The following is a 14,689-nucleotide window of genomic DNA, read 5'->3' as shown; positions in this document are numbered from 1 at the left end:
CTCAACGCAAAATTCCGTGGGGATCTTCCGAGCAAGCCACGCAAATATTGACCGCAAAGCCTCAACCTCATACGCATCTCCATGCAGTCGTCCACTTTTGTGTTACCAAATCGGCCATTTGCTCCAATCATGCTCTTCGTCGCCTCTGCCTTCGTCGGCGATTCCCTCGGGGGTGCCCCGTCGTCGTTGTTAATTGACTTGCTTTTGCAGCTTCGACAACCGCCTCGAAGCCTTCCCTGCCCTACTTGCTTGCTTCGTGTTTGCTGCTCCGGACTCCGTACGCTGGACTCGATGGCCAACAAGCCCCGCCGCCATTCTGAAGTGAGGTATCCCGCGCTTACATTAGGTAAGGCGAAGGCGCATCATGTTAGTGAGCCCGGCGCGTGCGTGTGTCCCTGGCGCTCCTGCAGGAACTCCAACCCGTCTCCAACAAGCTAGGATAGCTCCTCAGTCCGGCCGCGTCCATGCCTCGCGGCGCCATCTTGTCACTGTCGCACGAACTCCATCCCGTAGATCGGCAATTGTTGCCGCTCACATCATCCCATCTTCACACGTCAGCTCCGGTTGTGCTCCAAGCTTCGAGAAAAGACAGTTGTAAAACTTCAAAATAGCATTGGTGTATTCGGACAGCCTGCCTCGGCCAAGGTAACTAAAACAACCCAGAAAAACCCGGTAAAAGCAGCACGTCTCGGTATTGTACAAGCGCAGTGGATGGTATCGCCCATAGTCTTTTCTATCCACCCCGACTGAAACAACACGCTGCCTGTCATGTCTATTGTTGATCGCGCATACGATCCTGCTGCCTTTTCCGCACACGCGGTTCTACCCGCATCTGCGTCTTCTCCATTTTTTGTATCCTCTACATCTAGTGAATGTTTAGAGCTTCTTGGCGAGCTCGGCCCACTTCTCGGTAGAGAAGGACTTGGGGCGCTCGATGGGGGCGCCGAGAGCGCGGTCGATGATGAGCTGGGGAAGGACACCGATGGCGCGGGAAACACCGAAGAGGACGGTGTAGTAGTTGGCCTCGGTGAGACCGTAGTACTGGAGGAGGACACCGGAGTGGGCATCGACGTTGGGGAAGGGGTTCTTGGTCTTGCCGTGCTCGGTGAGAACCTTGGGGGCGATCTTGTAGACCTGGGAGACGAGGTTGAACATGGGGTCGTTGGGCATCTTCTCTGTAGGGCTGTTAGCTTTCCACAATCGCAATCTTCACGTTGGCTGCAGATACGTACCCTGGGCGAACTTGCGCTGAGCCATATAACGGGGGTCAGTCTTGCGGAGGACGGCGTGGCCGTAACCGGGGACGACACGGCCGGCGTTCAGGGTGGACCAGAGGTAGTCGGTGATGGCCTTGTCAGAGAGATCGTCGCCGACGGACTTCTTCATCTCGGTGAGCCAGTTCAGGACCTCCTGGTTAGCCAGGCCGTGGAGAGGACCGGCCAGACCGTTGAGACCAGCGGAGACGGACAGGAAGGGGGAGGACAGGGCAGAGCCGACCAGGTGAGTGGTGTGGGCAGAGACGTTGCCACCCTCGTGGTCAGTGTGGATGGTCAGGTACAGACGCATCAGCTCAATGAAGTCGGCGTTGTTGCCGAAGCCGAGCTGGTTGGCGAAGTTGAACGAGTAGTCCTTGTCCTTCTGGACGGGAGCGACTTTTCCGCCCTTGAAGACGTTCTGGTAGATGCGAGCGGCAATGGTGGGCAGCTTGGCAATCAGGTCCATGGAGTCCTCGAAGGTGTATCCCCAGTACTCCTTCTTGTTAACACCCTTGGCGTAGGCCTTGGCGAAGGAAGAGGTGTGCTCGAGAGCGGTGACGGCAAGGGAGAACTGAGCCATGGGGTGGAGGTCGGTAGGGCAGTGGTCGATGAGCTCCTCGACGAACTTGGGGATGTCGGAGCGGGCAGCCCACTCGGCGGACAGGTCGCGGACCTGCTGCTCGGTGGGAACCTCACCGGTCAGGAGAAGCCAGAAGAGACCTAGATGTCTCGTCAGTCGGATGCGAATGCGCCACTATCGCAGCAGTCAAACTTACCCTCAGGAAGGGGCTCCTTGCCGCCGGGGGCCTTGGGGAGAAGCTCCTGGCACTCGGGGATGGTCTTGCCGCGGAAACGGATACCCTCCTCAGAGTCGAGGACGGAACCCTCCCAGACGAGGCACTTGATGCCACGGGCACCACCGTAGACCTGGTCGAGAGTGACCTTGTCAATGACCTTGGAGCCATGCTCTCTGCGACGACGAGGTTAGCGGGGCTACCCAGTGTTGAGATAAGGGACACAATGGGTGTTGGCATACTTTCTCAGGGCCTTGACCTCCTCGATCTTCTCCGGGAGGAGCTCAGCGAAGCGCTCCTTGAGGGTCTAGATGCGAACGTGTCAGCTTCAGGATACCCGAGGTATTCGGACAGGCGGGAAGCTGTGTTACCTGGTTCTTGGAGGAGTAGCAGCGGGCGGCGTTGAAAGCCGTCAGTCTGGCATTGAAGGGGGAGGCCCTGAGGGAGGTCCTCAGAGCCGAGGAGGAAAGACGCGCGACAGAGGCCATTGTGAGAATACTGAGAGGTGAGGGACTGGTGAAGAGAGGAAGTCGGGAAGAGGAAGGAAAAGTCCAGGTCTTGAGAAAAAGGCGCAATGGCAAAAAAAATATGAGGTAGGCGTTCCCGGACTTGACCCCCCTGCACGAAAGTTACATCACTTTGGGCGGCAGGTGTGGACGGAAATACCTACCAGTGGATTATGGAAGCCCCGGGCATACGGGACAGCCGCTGGCGGTGAGGTATCGGCGCTGCACATTTCGGCGCACGAGGTACTTTTTCACCCGGTTGACCTGCAGCGATTGAGCCCTTTGGCGCGATCCCCAACGTCCCGCGGCCCAAACGTCCAACAAGACAACAGGGCAGCCTGTCCAGCCCAGACCATCGAACTTGATGTAGACACCTAGGAATGATTGAGAGACTCACTCAGCCGCCATCTGACACTCTGTCTACAAAGAATCCCTCCCAGTGGCCTCCCTCCTCAGACGGTGATGCCCGGGATCCCATATTCGCACAACATCGTGTCCCCTAACTTACTCAGGGCTGGTTTCAATTGCGACGGGATTCCTCTAGGCCGTCGATACCTGAGGTAAGGAGCTCGAGGGAGAGAGAAAGCCCGACTGGTACCGTTTCATGCAGCCGGTGCCCCCCCCAACCGACTCCAATCAATCTATCCTGTCAATCTCTGGATCTCGACTCCCACTAAGGAGTCCCCGTCTTTTTACGTACCTATTGTATCCACACATCTTGTAAAATCTGTCCTGCCCACGCTGTCTCCAGTTTCCTCTCCATATCAAGCGCCCCGTTTTTGCGCGCGACAAGCCGAAAATTGTGGATGTCTGGGCGGCTTCTCTCGGAGCACCCACCCCATCGTCCGAATTTCGGAACGCCAGCCAGCCAACTGCATTGCACACAACAGTATGCCCAACATAGACATCGCAGCCTTGACCTGGGCCTGGCCAAGAACAATGCGCCTCACGGTGAGACTGGACGATATTTCCCAGGCAAGATTGACTTGTTGGACATCCGGGGCATCTGGGAAACGGGCCGTTCCCCCACGAATCGTCCGCCCTCCAACTTGTGGGTGAGAGGGCGAGTTACTGTGCTACAGACGCCGGACTCGGTGCCTGCGTTAGTAAGGAGTAAACAGCGTCGAGGCGCTTTGCTGATCCTCGCCGTCCGCCCAGAGCTCCGAGCTCGTCTCGCACGTCTACCGCCAGCTCCGAGCCTCCGTGACCCGCCGCACGCCTCAATGCAACCTATGGGAACGAGAAACCAGCCCTCCTGCCCGTCTTGGAGAGAACTTCCATTCGTGGCACAGCAGCTTCTTAACCGCCTCATCCGAGGATGCTCTTGCTTGGCCGCGCGGGATGTTGGGGTTTCCGTTCGCCCACGATATTGCAGTCGACGACATAGCCGGCCATCACACAAGTTGGCTGGTCATCTGTGCGGCATTGCCGTCTGTTTGCCCTTCCCGATATCGTCGTCTCCGGGCATTGTTTTCGCAACGATGGCACCTAATTCAATGCTTGCATGTAATGACGATCAAATAGACACGTTGCTGCAGCTGCAGACTTATTGGCCAGCAGAGCAGATACTCATCATTTCCAGTGGATGTTATCTGCATGCACAGCGACCAGCGGTGCGTACAGGCTCCGTTGTTGTTATCATGTCCGGCCCGACGACGCAGAAGTGTTGACGGGAGCTCTGGCCAATCCGAGCGCCGAGCAAAAAAGCATTTCCCGTTATTTCCATATTGGCGCGCTAACGAAATGGAAGCGAGCGCAGGGACGGACCTCTGGCGAGCGTCGAGTTCCGATCGCCTTCGCGGGAGAACTTCGGCGGTGGGCCGTTCATCTCGGGTCGCGACTTTGCAGGTACGTACCTAGCACCGTCAGCAGGAACCTCTGCCTGCAAGTGTGTCATTTGCCTGAGGCTAGAAGGCCAGATGACAAAGATCTTAGCCATTGAAAAGTCTCCATCCAGAGGTGTGACTGAAAATAAAGCGGCGTCAGCGCTGGCTTTCTGCCACGTCTCACCGCCAACCGTAATGCTCTTGCTCAGCAGCACCTTCCATTCGTCTCCAAAAAGCGGTCCAGCTCCCGCCCCCTCCCCACTTTGCAAACTTTGCTTCTCTCACCACGACCTCCCTTCCCATCTAGTAATCAACACCAAACTACTGACAAACCGCAGCGCAAACCTGCATCACGCCCATCCGTCCCGAAGCCTGATAGCCACATTTCCATCGAGGCTGTCATCGTATTTTGACGAGTTTCGTACTTTTCCTCCGTGGACCGCAAAGTCCGACCGTGGGTAAAGCCAGAAAAGTAGTAGTCGTCGACGACTCCTGCCATTTAGAAATCTCTTCCGTGACCTAGGACGACTCTTCAAACGTGTCGCACGCTCTGTCCGTACAAGTAGAGAGTCATCCAATCCAGAGACTCGCATCGTTCGTACTTTGAGAGAGAGAGGTCAGGTCTGCGACCTGTGGGATTTTCGGTCTGCGGCTTGTAAAATCACAGAAACTACACTACCTACCTACACTTTGACTGGGGGAAAGAGCGACGAACTATCGTTGAGGTGCTCCTGCTCTTGCTGTGGAAGGAACGTCGGGTGGCTCTCAGTTGACTCCTCGCCTTCCGCTTGGGACTTCACGTACACACAACTTCTTCCCACCCACCAACCAGTAAATCGCCCACCGCGCACTTCTTGCGCAGACTTTTTCGGCTGCTGGCCACTGCAGGCTTTCTCTCTTTCCTCTTGCCTGCACTCGCCTGCCTTCCTCCGTCCCTCGTATTTTTGCAACTGGGATTGGATTCACTTCTACCCTTGAAAAACAACAACACCACGCCCAACATCGCCGTCGCCATCGTCGCAACAACGCCAGCACCATGGCTTCCGCACTTGCGGACCTAGAAGAGGGTCTCCAGACCATGCTCACCCTCAAACCTCCTGGTGTATCGGGATCCCGTATTGGTGTCATAACCAAGATCTGTGTCGAAAATGTTCAGGTACGATTGTTGACGCGCCTCTCGCATCGCCAGTGCCTGGTGACTTAGAACTAACCTCAATATTTTTTCCCGCAGTCTGAGTCTATTATCGTTCAGAAGCTGTTCATGCATTTCAAGAAGGCCCCCATCTCCCACAAGCTGGGCGTCCTCTACGTCGTTGACTCCGTGACTCGAAAGTGGGTGGAGCAAGCGAAGTCTGCTGGTCAGCATGTTGATGGTTCTGCTTCTGATGGAACCTTTGCTGCTGGTGTTCACCGGGTCACCGAGCTCATGCCTGTCCTTATGAATGACATGCTGCAGCTGTTGCCCGAGGGCCAAAAGGTACGCTTAATTCTCGAGAACAGTTGGAGTGCTTGTGCTCCATGTCCAATCTACGCATCGAACGTTGTAGTGCTGCAAGCCTGCGCTTTCATTTTTTGTCTCACACTTGAAGGCCTGGATCTACACACACAAAGACTGCGATACTTGTGAAGATGAGCACATCACGTATTGCTGACACGCTACTGCTCGCTCCTCGTTGACCTTGAAGACCAACTACTTACATGAATTTCGTACCTCATAGGATAAGATCTCTAAGCTCCTGGACATTTGGGAAAAAGGATCAACGTTCCCCTCTACAATGCTCGAGTCATTCCGCCAGAAGTTGAAGGCCGCCCCTGAGCCGAGTATGTCTTCCCACGAGATGATGGGTATCATTCTACACCCATCGTCAAAGCCTGATAGCCATTTTACTAACATACTATCACCTGCAGCCCAGTCCACCACGCCGGAGGGTAGTCCCCCCCCAGGCTTGGTCGCATTCATGGGCTACAACACCAACCGACCGGCCGCTCCGACTCAACCTCCTCCCCCTTCTGCTCAGAGCAGCAATGCCATCATAGCAGCTCTTGCCAACTTGGCCAAACAGAACAACGCAGGTTCTCCTCAACCTCCCCAGCCGCCTGCTTCGGTTCCCACTGCCGCTCCAGCTGCTCCCCAGACTGCACCTCAGGCAACATCTCAGAGCGCGCTCCAAAGTGCATCCAGCATCCTGGCCAACCTTCAAAATGTTGCTGCCCGGCATCAGCAGCAGAACCAGCAGCAGGTTGCCCCTCCTACCAACTACGCTCAGCCCCCTTATTCCATGGCAAACTACCCGCAGCCTGCTGCTGCTGCCGCAACTCCTGCCCTTATGGCTGCGCAATTCCCTTTCGCGATGCCTCAGCCCCCTGTTCCGCCCCAGATGCCATTCGGCATGCCGTTCCCTGGTGCTGCCGCGCCTCAGCCGCCGGCTCCTCAAGCTCAGGGTATTCAGGCCTCGCAAGTGGCCCAGCTCCTCAAGATGTTTACTGATGCCGGTGTGTCTGCGGACAAGTTGCCTGGTCTCCTGGCTTCTTTCAATGCTGCTCAGCCTGCGCCTGGTGCTTCAGCCACACCTGCGGCGCACAACCCCTACGCGAACGCCACCGGACAGGGATGGGGCGGACCCGTCCAATCCAACGACAGCCGTGACCAGCACCGGTACGGCGAGGGTCCTCGTTCCCCCGGCGGGTACGGCCGCTCTCGCTCTAGGTCCCCTGGTCGCCGTTGGGACTCTCGCGGCCCCGCCCGTGGCTCTCCTCGCGGCAGCCGTGATGACTACCGCCAGTCGCCCAACCGCAGTCGCCAAGACGACCGAGACGGCCGTGGACGAGGCAGTGACTATCGTCAACGCAGTCCTGTCGGCAGAAACGGCCGTAGTCCTACTCCCCGCCGCAACTCCGGTGATAAGTGGGTTGAATTTGATCGTTCCCTTCCCAATGGAAGGATCAAGGTTCTCAGCCGTACCCTCTTCGTCGGCGGAGTAGCGTAAGTACTACCTTCTATACTGTCACCCAACCATACTGACACCTCAGCTAGCTACACTGAGCGCGAGTTGCGTGAGGTTTTCAGCAAGTACGGTCAGGTGCAGACCTGCATCGTCAACAAGGAGAAGCGCCATGCTTTCGTCAAGATGATCAGTCGTGAAGATGCTGTTCGAGCCAAGGAGGCCATGGAAGCCAACCGTGATGGCGATCCTCAGCTTCGGGTAAGTTTACTGCATTCTCCACCCCTTGATGTCTCAAGCTAACAAACACAGACCCGTTGGGGTGTTGGTTTCGGCCCGCGTGACTGCAGTGATTACCAGACCGGCATTAGCATCATTCCCATTGCCAAGCTCACAGAGGCTGACCGCAAGTGGATGCTGACTGCCGAGTATGGTGGAAGCGGCGGCAGACCCATCGAGACGGGCCTCGTCGTCGAGGAGCCCGACATTGAGATCGGTGCTGGCGTCTCTTCCAAGGCCATCAGCCGTCGCATGCAGACTGACAAGAGCGGCAACCACGGACCCCGCTCCACTCGCCGTCACGATGATGGCGACGACCGCGATGACTTTGGCCGCGACCGCCGTGGCCGCGATCGCCGTGAGGATGGCAAGGCGTCCGGAGCCAACGCTCAACCCCTTCCTCAGCAGTTCCCGTTCGGCATCAGCACCCTTCCCAATGGCATGCCCCAGTACCCTCCTGGCTTCGTGTTCCCTGCCCCCGGCAGCAAGTAAAGCAGCATTAGTATAGCTTTCGGTCATCTTGCATATGGGACGGATTTGGCTTTGTATTTTGGCGTCCTTTTTGGCCTCCCAACCCGGAATGGCCTGCCATGATGTGCATTAAAATCGGCGTTAGGAAGGGGAAAAATCCGGAAAGGGAAATACCACAGCAGTAACAATTCTGTCTCTTTGGACAAAGAAGGGAGAGGCACATTTGGCTCAATATGATACCACCGCGACTGGCTTTTTAGGCTTTGGGATGGTTGGTAAATCGGTTCTTGATTGTAGAGTAACTCGATCCTGGTTGTAAATACGGGACTGCAAAGGCAATGGAATGACAAAAAGTAGCTTAACACTTCGTCTCGTCTAATGTGAGATGTAATCCGTGAGCACTTGGTGCTACGGCACAATTCATGGCCATACTATTAATGAAAAACTTCTCTATCCTAAGTGGGCAAGCTGATCTGACTTCACCTCGGCTTCATTGACAGCTGGTCAGAAAGTGAGGCTACCGTTTGGAAGAGAGACCGCCAGCGTGAACAAAGACGGCAGAGCCGCAAGCAGCGATTTGGGACAGTGCAGTGCCTCCATCTAGGTAGGTTAAGTGGCTGACTGCCTCTGCTTCTGGGCATGTTTTCATTGTTCAGAGCATGTCTTTGTGCTCTGTCCGTCCTCATCGCGCTCACTGTGCGCGTTTTCATGCCGCAGAATCCACGCCGGTTTTGCTTCTAGGACCAGACTCCGCAAAAGAGGTAATCTTGTGAGTAATATCACACCGATTCTCCCACGAGGTTCAAGACTGAATGAATGACGAGGGAGACACCATCTTTTAATCGTTCTCCTCAAAATCGAGGAGAACATCAGTGAAGGCGTATTTAAAGAATAAGCAAGGGTGGATGTGTATGCTTAGCTAGCTTCTAGCACATCATTCAGGCCAGCAGCTTAAAAGAGCATCCTGTGAATTGAATCACACCCACTGAAGCTCACAAATCTTATTCCATGATTCCTCTATCGTTCTATGAGGTAAAGGGTCAATGTCCTATTGCATTCCCTTCAGTAGGAGTCCACTAGCTTGGGTAATTGAGGCTACTGCGGAGCATGGCTTACACAAAATCAAAATCTCGATACCACCCGTCTGCCACGTCCACGAATTGATACCTCTCCCAATACGCTCATGACGAGCCAAGTTTAGAACTAAACTCCACCTGACTTCTGCGCTTGCTGCAAGGCTAATTTGCGTCCGGGCCGATTCATGCGCCAAAAACATATGAGAAGCTTGAATGATATCCGAAGAAGTTTTAGGATGACACACTCTGCCTCTTTGTATAATTTGGAACTCGGATGCTTTCAGCTGCAGCTTCAAGTAAAGCATGTTGAGCCGGGTTGAGGGGTGTCTTATGTCATGGTCCTCTCAACGAATTTCTGTCGAATTACATACATCTTAAAAATATAGCATGGATGTTTGAAAAATTGGGAAATTTAACGAGAACTCTCTAACTCATTGAAAGTTCTCAAGACTTCATTCCCCTAGAAGCTGATCTAGTTGTTCAAGCACCTTGCCCATTGTTTGGCAGCACTCGGATACTCAGGGATGAGAGCTGTGGCAAACCAGCCAATCAGAGACCAACATTCCAACCTTTCGCACATGGCGGGGTCCGTTTGTCACTTGCATCTTTCATCCATCAACTAAACGAACGACGAACATCTTTCACACACCCTTTCATGCCTCCAAGCCGTCCAAAGTCAAACACATTGTGCCACATCCATCCTAACTGCAAGTCTCATTCACCTACGGCGTCAAGTTGGAAACCCCAACAACCATCTCTGCCCCTCCATCCCCACCTCGTCCGCCAAAAATGTCCCACTGCCACGACGAACACCACGACCACAGCCACGGCGGCCACGATGAGCACGACCACTCAGACGACATCACGCCCGCGCTCCAGCACTCTCTCTACAGCCACATCAACTTCGACGACGTCACGGCCCTCAACGAGTCGCAGATCGGCAGCGCGCGCAGCGTCGCGAAGAAGACGTGGGCCGAGAGGCTGGACGCAGAGCCCGAGGTCGTGAGTGATGCGGATGAGCAGTTGTTGGTCAACATCCCGTACGTTTTCTATTATTTCTACCGTCTTGCACCTGCTGTCATAACATCACTTTGGAGACCCCAGAATCCGAGTCACCGTGACTGAGCCGAGGCCAACCGCCTGCTCACCCTCACATTCCACACATCAACTTTCACCTCATCTCACCCTACCCATGCTCATAATCGACCACCATATCCAAAACTCACCAAACTAACACACTTGACCCCCCAGCTTCACCGGCCAAGTAAAGCTCCACGCCCTCCTCCTGCGCACCTCAGACTCCCCCTCCGCCCCGCGCACCCTCAAGGTCTTCATCAACCGCGACGACCTCGACTTCGCCTCCGCCGAGGACGCCGCGCCCACCCAGGAGTTCGAGCTCTCGCGCACCTCCCAGGTCCAGGAGATCCCCGTCAAGCGCGCCCTCTTCGGCCGCGTCCAGCGCCTCACCCTCTTCTTCGTCGACAACTCCTCCGACGGCGACGAGGACGAGACCCGCGTCAGCTACCTCGGCTTCAAGGGCGAGTGGATGCAGCTCGGCCGCGCGCCGACTAACATCATATATGAGGCGGCGGCGAACCCCGGCGATCACAAGCTCAAGGGCACGGGGATCAATCAGGTTGGCGGGGGTATCGGAGGACGGCAGTGAAGACAGTCACGCGAGGAGTATGAAGAGTGATTTGAAGAAAAAACATTGCGTGGGGGTATTGTAGTAATCTCCAACAAGCCTAACCATCGCTACGGTATAGAGCCAAACATTGAATAATGAACCAAAACACCTTTTTCCCTCAAAAAATAAGTACCGAAGCAAATGTCCGCAGCCTCAGAAACCAGACTTTCTCTTGCCCTTCTTCTTCGGGGACCGCATCGCGTGCCGTCCGGGTATCGGCTGCGACATGACCTGCGGAATCTGCGACGACATGACGGCCTGCGACGACCGCATCGGCGAGACCTGGCTCGATCCGATGATTGGCGGCGCGGCAAACTTGGGCAGCGGTTGCGTTGCGGGGGCCTCCGACGGCAGCGGCACGCTCGCGCTCCCCGCCGGCCCGGAGTCCTCCATCTCGGACTGCGTGGCTGCTGCTGCCGTCTGCGACGAGGCGAGCTGCGACTTGCGCCTGCGGCGTTTGGATTCGATGCGCTCCTTGCGCTCTTTGATGGCGTCCATGTGCTTTGTCGAGGAGGCAAGGACGGAGGAGACGTAGTTCTCTGTCGGCACGCCGCGTCTGGTGGGCCAGTAGGAGAGGACCGTATGCTGGCGGGTCGGGCCCTCTGTCGTGTTGATGTCTGCAGCGAGCATGCTCAGGCGTTGGAGGGCGCTCGAGGCGGCCAGTGCTGCGTCGGCGGAGGCGGCAGAGGATTGGGACTGTGGTTGTGAGGAGGAGAAGGGGTTTGAGGAGTACGGCGCCGAGGAGGAGGGTTTGGAGGGGGATTTCATAGGGGACATTGAGCGGCGGGGTTTCAAGGGGGACATGGAGAGCCGCGGCTTGATCGGCGACAGCATTGGCCGTGATGCTTTGATCGGAGACATCGAGTCGCGTGGTTTGAAGGGCGACATTGATAGACGTTGGCTTCCTAGCGAGGATCTCTGGCTGGACATTGAGAGGCGCTGGCTCGGCTGCCGAGATTGCAGCTCGGGTGGCGTTGGAACCCAGGTGGACGGCTCGTCTTCTGCGACTGGGATGTTTTCGTCGAGGACCGCCACGCCGAAGAGTGATCTCGCGATCGCTTCTGCGGTTTCGGCGAGCACGACGCTGCGAGAGTGCTGTGCGCGTTCGGGGAGATCCGGCGAGTTCCATAATTCTTCGAGCTTGTGGCGGATGTCCGCCAAAGGTGTCGCGTCTCCCTGGCGTAAGAGTTGGGATGTAAATGGCTGAGCAACGATGCGTTGATCGTTGACGTCGAAAAATTCCTGGAGACGCGCGTCCCAAGCGGCGATGGCTTCGTTGCCCATTGGAGGTGCTTCAAATGTCGCCTCATACTCGTGCCTAACAGATGTTAATAAACCGAGACTTATCATCTCGTTTCATGCTGGACTCACAAAGTGTGCAAAGGGATGTAGCCTCCCTCCGTATCAAGGCAATTGACCGTGGCATCTTGGATGGCGTCAAAGACAGATAGGGGGCCCTCAATGCTAGGCGTTTCAGCAGCCATGACGACTGAATCGATGGACATGGCGACTCGAGACAGGAAAAGGTTGAAATTCTGGGTCCTTGGCCATCGCTGCTGTAGTTGCTCATCATCTCCTCCCTGAGTTTGCTGCAAGATTTCTTGGTATCGAGTGGCACGACGCTGCACGAGCTCGTCCATGTCTCCCAATCCATCAGGCACTACAAACGTATCTCCAAAATAATGTAGAAATTGCTTCCGCCTCCTTTTGTGGGCCCTCCTTCGAGCATCTTTGGACCAGTCGCGACTGTAGTCTGGCGGGATGATCTCAAGGTCGGGTTTTGATGTGACAGCCAAGATGGTTTGCTCTAAAGCCAAATCCCTTCCGAGAACGAACAACTGCTGGAAGCCGACCTGCTGATTTAGGTATTCCGCACCGAGGCCCTTGAGCGGTTCCGATGACTGGCTAGTGAAGAAGGCTGGAGTTGGACACAGAGTCTGTATCTTCAGCGGCTTCTCGCCGGGCCCCTTTTCGAGCATCATCATAAAATGCTGAAACTGGGGCAGGCCCGTCTTCTCGGGTATGGATAACCAAAACAGCTCAACTTCTGGTGACTTCTCCGAATAAAGATAAGCGATGCAACTCTCGTTGCCCAGTCCATGTCCACTATGATGAACCGTAAGCCTCAGAGAGTCGGCATCTGAGATTCGAAGATGTGCGAATGACTGGAGTATGGCAAGCCCTCCAGTCTTGACCGCCGTCGGTGACGATGTTTCAATCCAGAAAAGAGCCGATGTAGTGAGAACGACCACTTGACTGCGATTCACTGGATTTGGCTTTACATCGAGGATGTAATCCGGCACATCCGACTTGAGTATCGACAAGCTGTGCCGGTAGCTTGGGTCCTTTGTGTCAATCACCTCGAACTTTGTGCGGTTCCAGATCATGAGCTTTTTGGACCGTGCAGTCATCGCCGCCAAATCATTCTCCATTTCCAGGTCCTCGATGGCGGGGATATCCCAAAGATCCACGCCCACGCCGGCGGCACCGATCCACAACAGCCCATGAGGCTCTGCGCGGAAGGCTGGCGAGTCTTCGTCAGGCAGCTGTTCCGTGATGCCCAGCTGAATCTGTCCGCAGTGTCTTAACTTGGCACGCTTGCTTGTTGACCCGACCATGTCTCGGCCCTTGACATCCCAGACACTATAGTAGCCACACTCGTCGATGATGGCCAGCTGTGGAGGCTTCCTCTGAGACCCGTAACTGAAGGAGACATCGGAGTGTGGAAAGCCGCCCGTCTGCTCCGAGGTGATGGTCAAGATGGGCTTTGGGTTAATTCGGGAGGGGCGTTCAACTGCCTTGTCAATACCCGGCCGACGCTCTGATACTGGAATCCTGTGGTACTCCGGCTGGAGGACTGTGGTTGATGTCCTTTTTTGCACCAGCAGCCATCGAGTGGGCTCGAATCGCACCAAGCTAAGCGCAGGCTTGAGTTGCAAGATAGGAGCTCCGTCACTAGACCACAATACAGTCTCCTCCCTGTCCTGTTGATCGACGTTCAAAAGACGAAGCGTAGGATTCTCGTCTTCACCCCACTGCCATTTCGTCTCGTCCAGCCTAGATAGCCGAAGAAGCTCCCCAGACTCGCCAGTGGCCATGGCCACCACCGGAACCGGGGAGATGCGAGTGTGGTTACTAACGTCTGCCATCTGGCTAATGGTCATGAGCGGTTGTGCCGTGGGGGTGGCGTCGGGGCGCATCATCTGAGAGAGGCCCTCAGCCAAGAAGCCGGCAGCATTGGAGCTTCCGATGAATGCTTCCGGGTGGGCGTTGAATAGCCATCGTCTCTGCACACGTTGCGAGTCCCACGCAGTCGAGGCAGGTGCGTTCTCCGTAGATCTGGCTGAGGGGTACAATGTTTCCAAAGGCTGAATGATGCGAAGGGCTCGAGCTGGTCCGGCGTCAGTATCGTGAAAGACAGGCTTTTGGCGGCCGACCTACCCAGACTTGGAACACGGCTGGCATGCAGCTGAGGCGGTCCTTCCTCGAGGCCTTCATGAGGAACGATTGTAATTCTTGGGGGGCCGTACAAGCGGCTGGTCTCTTCCCGTACGTCAGCCATTAGACCCGGTCGTTTCCCTTAGATCCAAGCAATATGTCCGTGAGAAACTGAGCATATCGTGAGAAGACGACGGCGTGTGTTGCATCATGCGATGGTTGGGTTTAGTGGACGGTGACGGACTAGGCACAGTCGGTGACCATATGGCTGCCTGTTGACGGTCGATATCCAAGAGAACAGGCGTCAAAAAGAAGCAAATGCTGGCATTCGCAGCAAGATTGGTGTCATAACGAGATGGGACGGGTGAGACATGCGACTGAGACTGAGAAAGAGGAAAAGTTCGGTCAATCGCG

At 55.7% G+C, this 14,689-nt stretch overlaps 4 protein-coding genes across 4 annotated transcripts; 2 read left to right on the top strand and 2 right to left on the bottom strand.

The window, feature by feature from the left end:
* Window positions 1-876: 876 nt before the first annotated feature.
* On the bottom strand, window positions 877-2,538 carry CIT1 (citrate (Si)-synthase; the record flags this gene model as incomplete). The annotated part of the gene is made up of 5 exons (XM_053174215.1): window positions 877-1,175; window positions 1,233-1,976; window positions 2,033-2,226; window positions 2,293-2,357; window positions 2,422-2,538. 5 exons carry the CDS (start codon window positions 2,536-2,538, stop codon window positions 877-879), a joined length of 1,419 nt encoding a protein of 472 aa, XP_053041925.1.
* A 2,880-nt stretch (window positions 2,539-5,418) lies between these two features.
* Window positions 5,419-8,095, top strand: COL26b_001259 (uncharacterized protein; the record flags this gene model as incomplete). The annotated part of the gene is made up of 6 exons (XM_053174214.1): window positions 5,419-5,538; window positions 5,614-5,859; window positions 6,101-6,203; window positions 6,291-7,365; window positions 7,417-7,585; window positions 7,637-8,095. The coding sequence occupies 6 exons, from the start codon at window positions 5,419-5,421 to the stop codon at window positions 8,093-8,095; spliced, it is 2,172 nt and encodes a 723-aa protein (XP_053041924.1).
* Window positions 8,096-9,939: 1,844 nt separating this feature from the next.
* Window positions 9,940-10,816, top strand: COL26b_001258 (uncharacterized protein; the record flags this gene model as incomplete). Its single annotated transcript, XM_053174213.1, has 2 exons — window positions 9,940-10,190; window positions 10,402-10,816. 2 exons carry the CDS (start codon window positions 9,940-9,942, stop codon window positions 10,814-10,816), a joined length of 666 nt encoding a protein of 221 aa, XP_053041923.1.
* Window positions 10,817-10,990: 174 nt separating this feature from the next.
* COL26b_001257 (uncharacterized protein) lies at window positions 10,991-14,335 on the bottom strand (the record flags this gene model as incomplete). Its single annotated transcript, XM_053174212.1, has 3 exons — window positions 10,991-12,155; window positions 12,209-14,205; window positions 14,279-14,335. 3 exons carry the CDS (start codon window positions 14,333-14,335, stop codon window positions 10,991-10,993), a joined length of 3,219 nt encoding a protein of 1,072 aa, XP_053041922.1.
* Between the last annotated feature and the right edge of the window lie 354 nt (window positions 14,336-14,689).

The sequence above is a fragment of the Colletotrichum chrysophilum genome (assembly GCF_026319265.1).
Source record: "Colletotrichum chrysophilum strain AFK26 chromosome Unknown scaffold_5, whole genome shotgun sequence".
NCBI lineage: Eukaryota > Fungi > Ascomycota > Sordariomycetes > Glomerellales > Glomerellaceae > Colletotrichum > Colletotrichum chrysophilum.
Note: the sequence above shows the minus strand (reverse complement) of the source record. Positions and strands in the feature narration are given on the sequence as shown.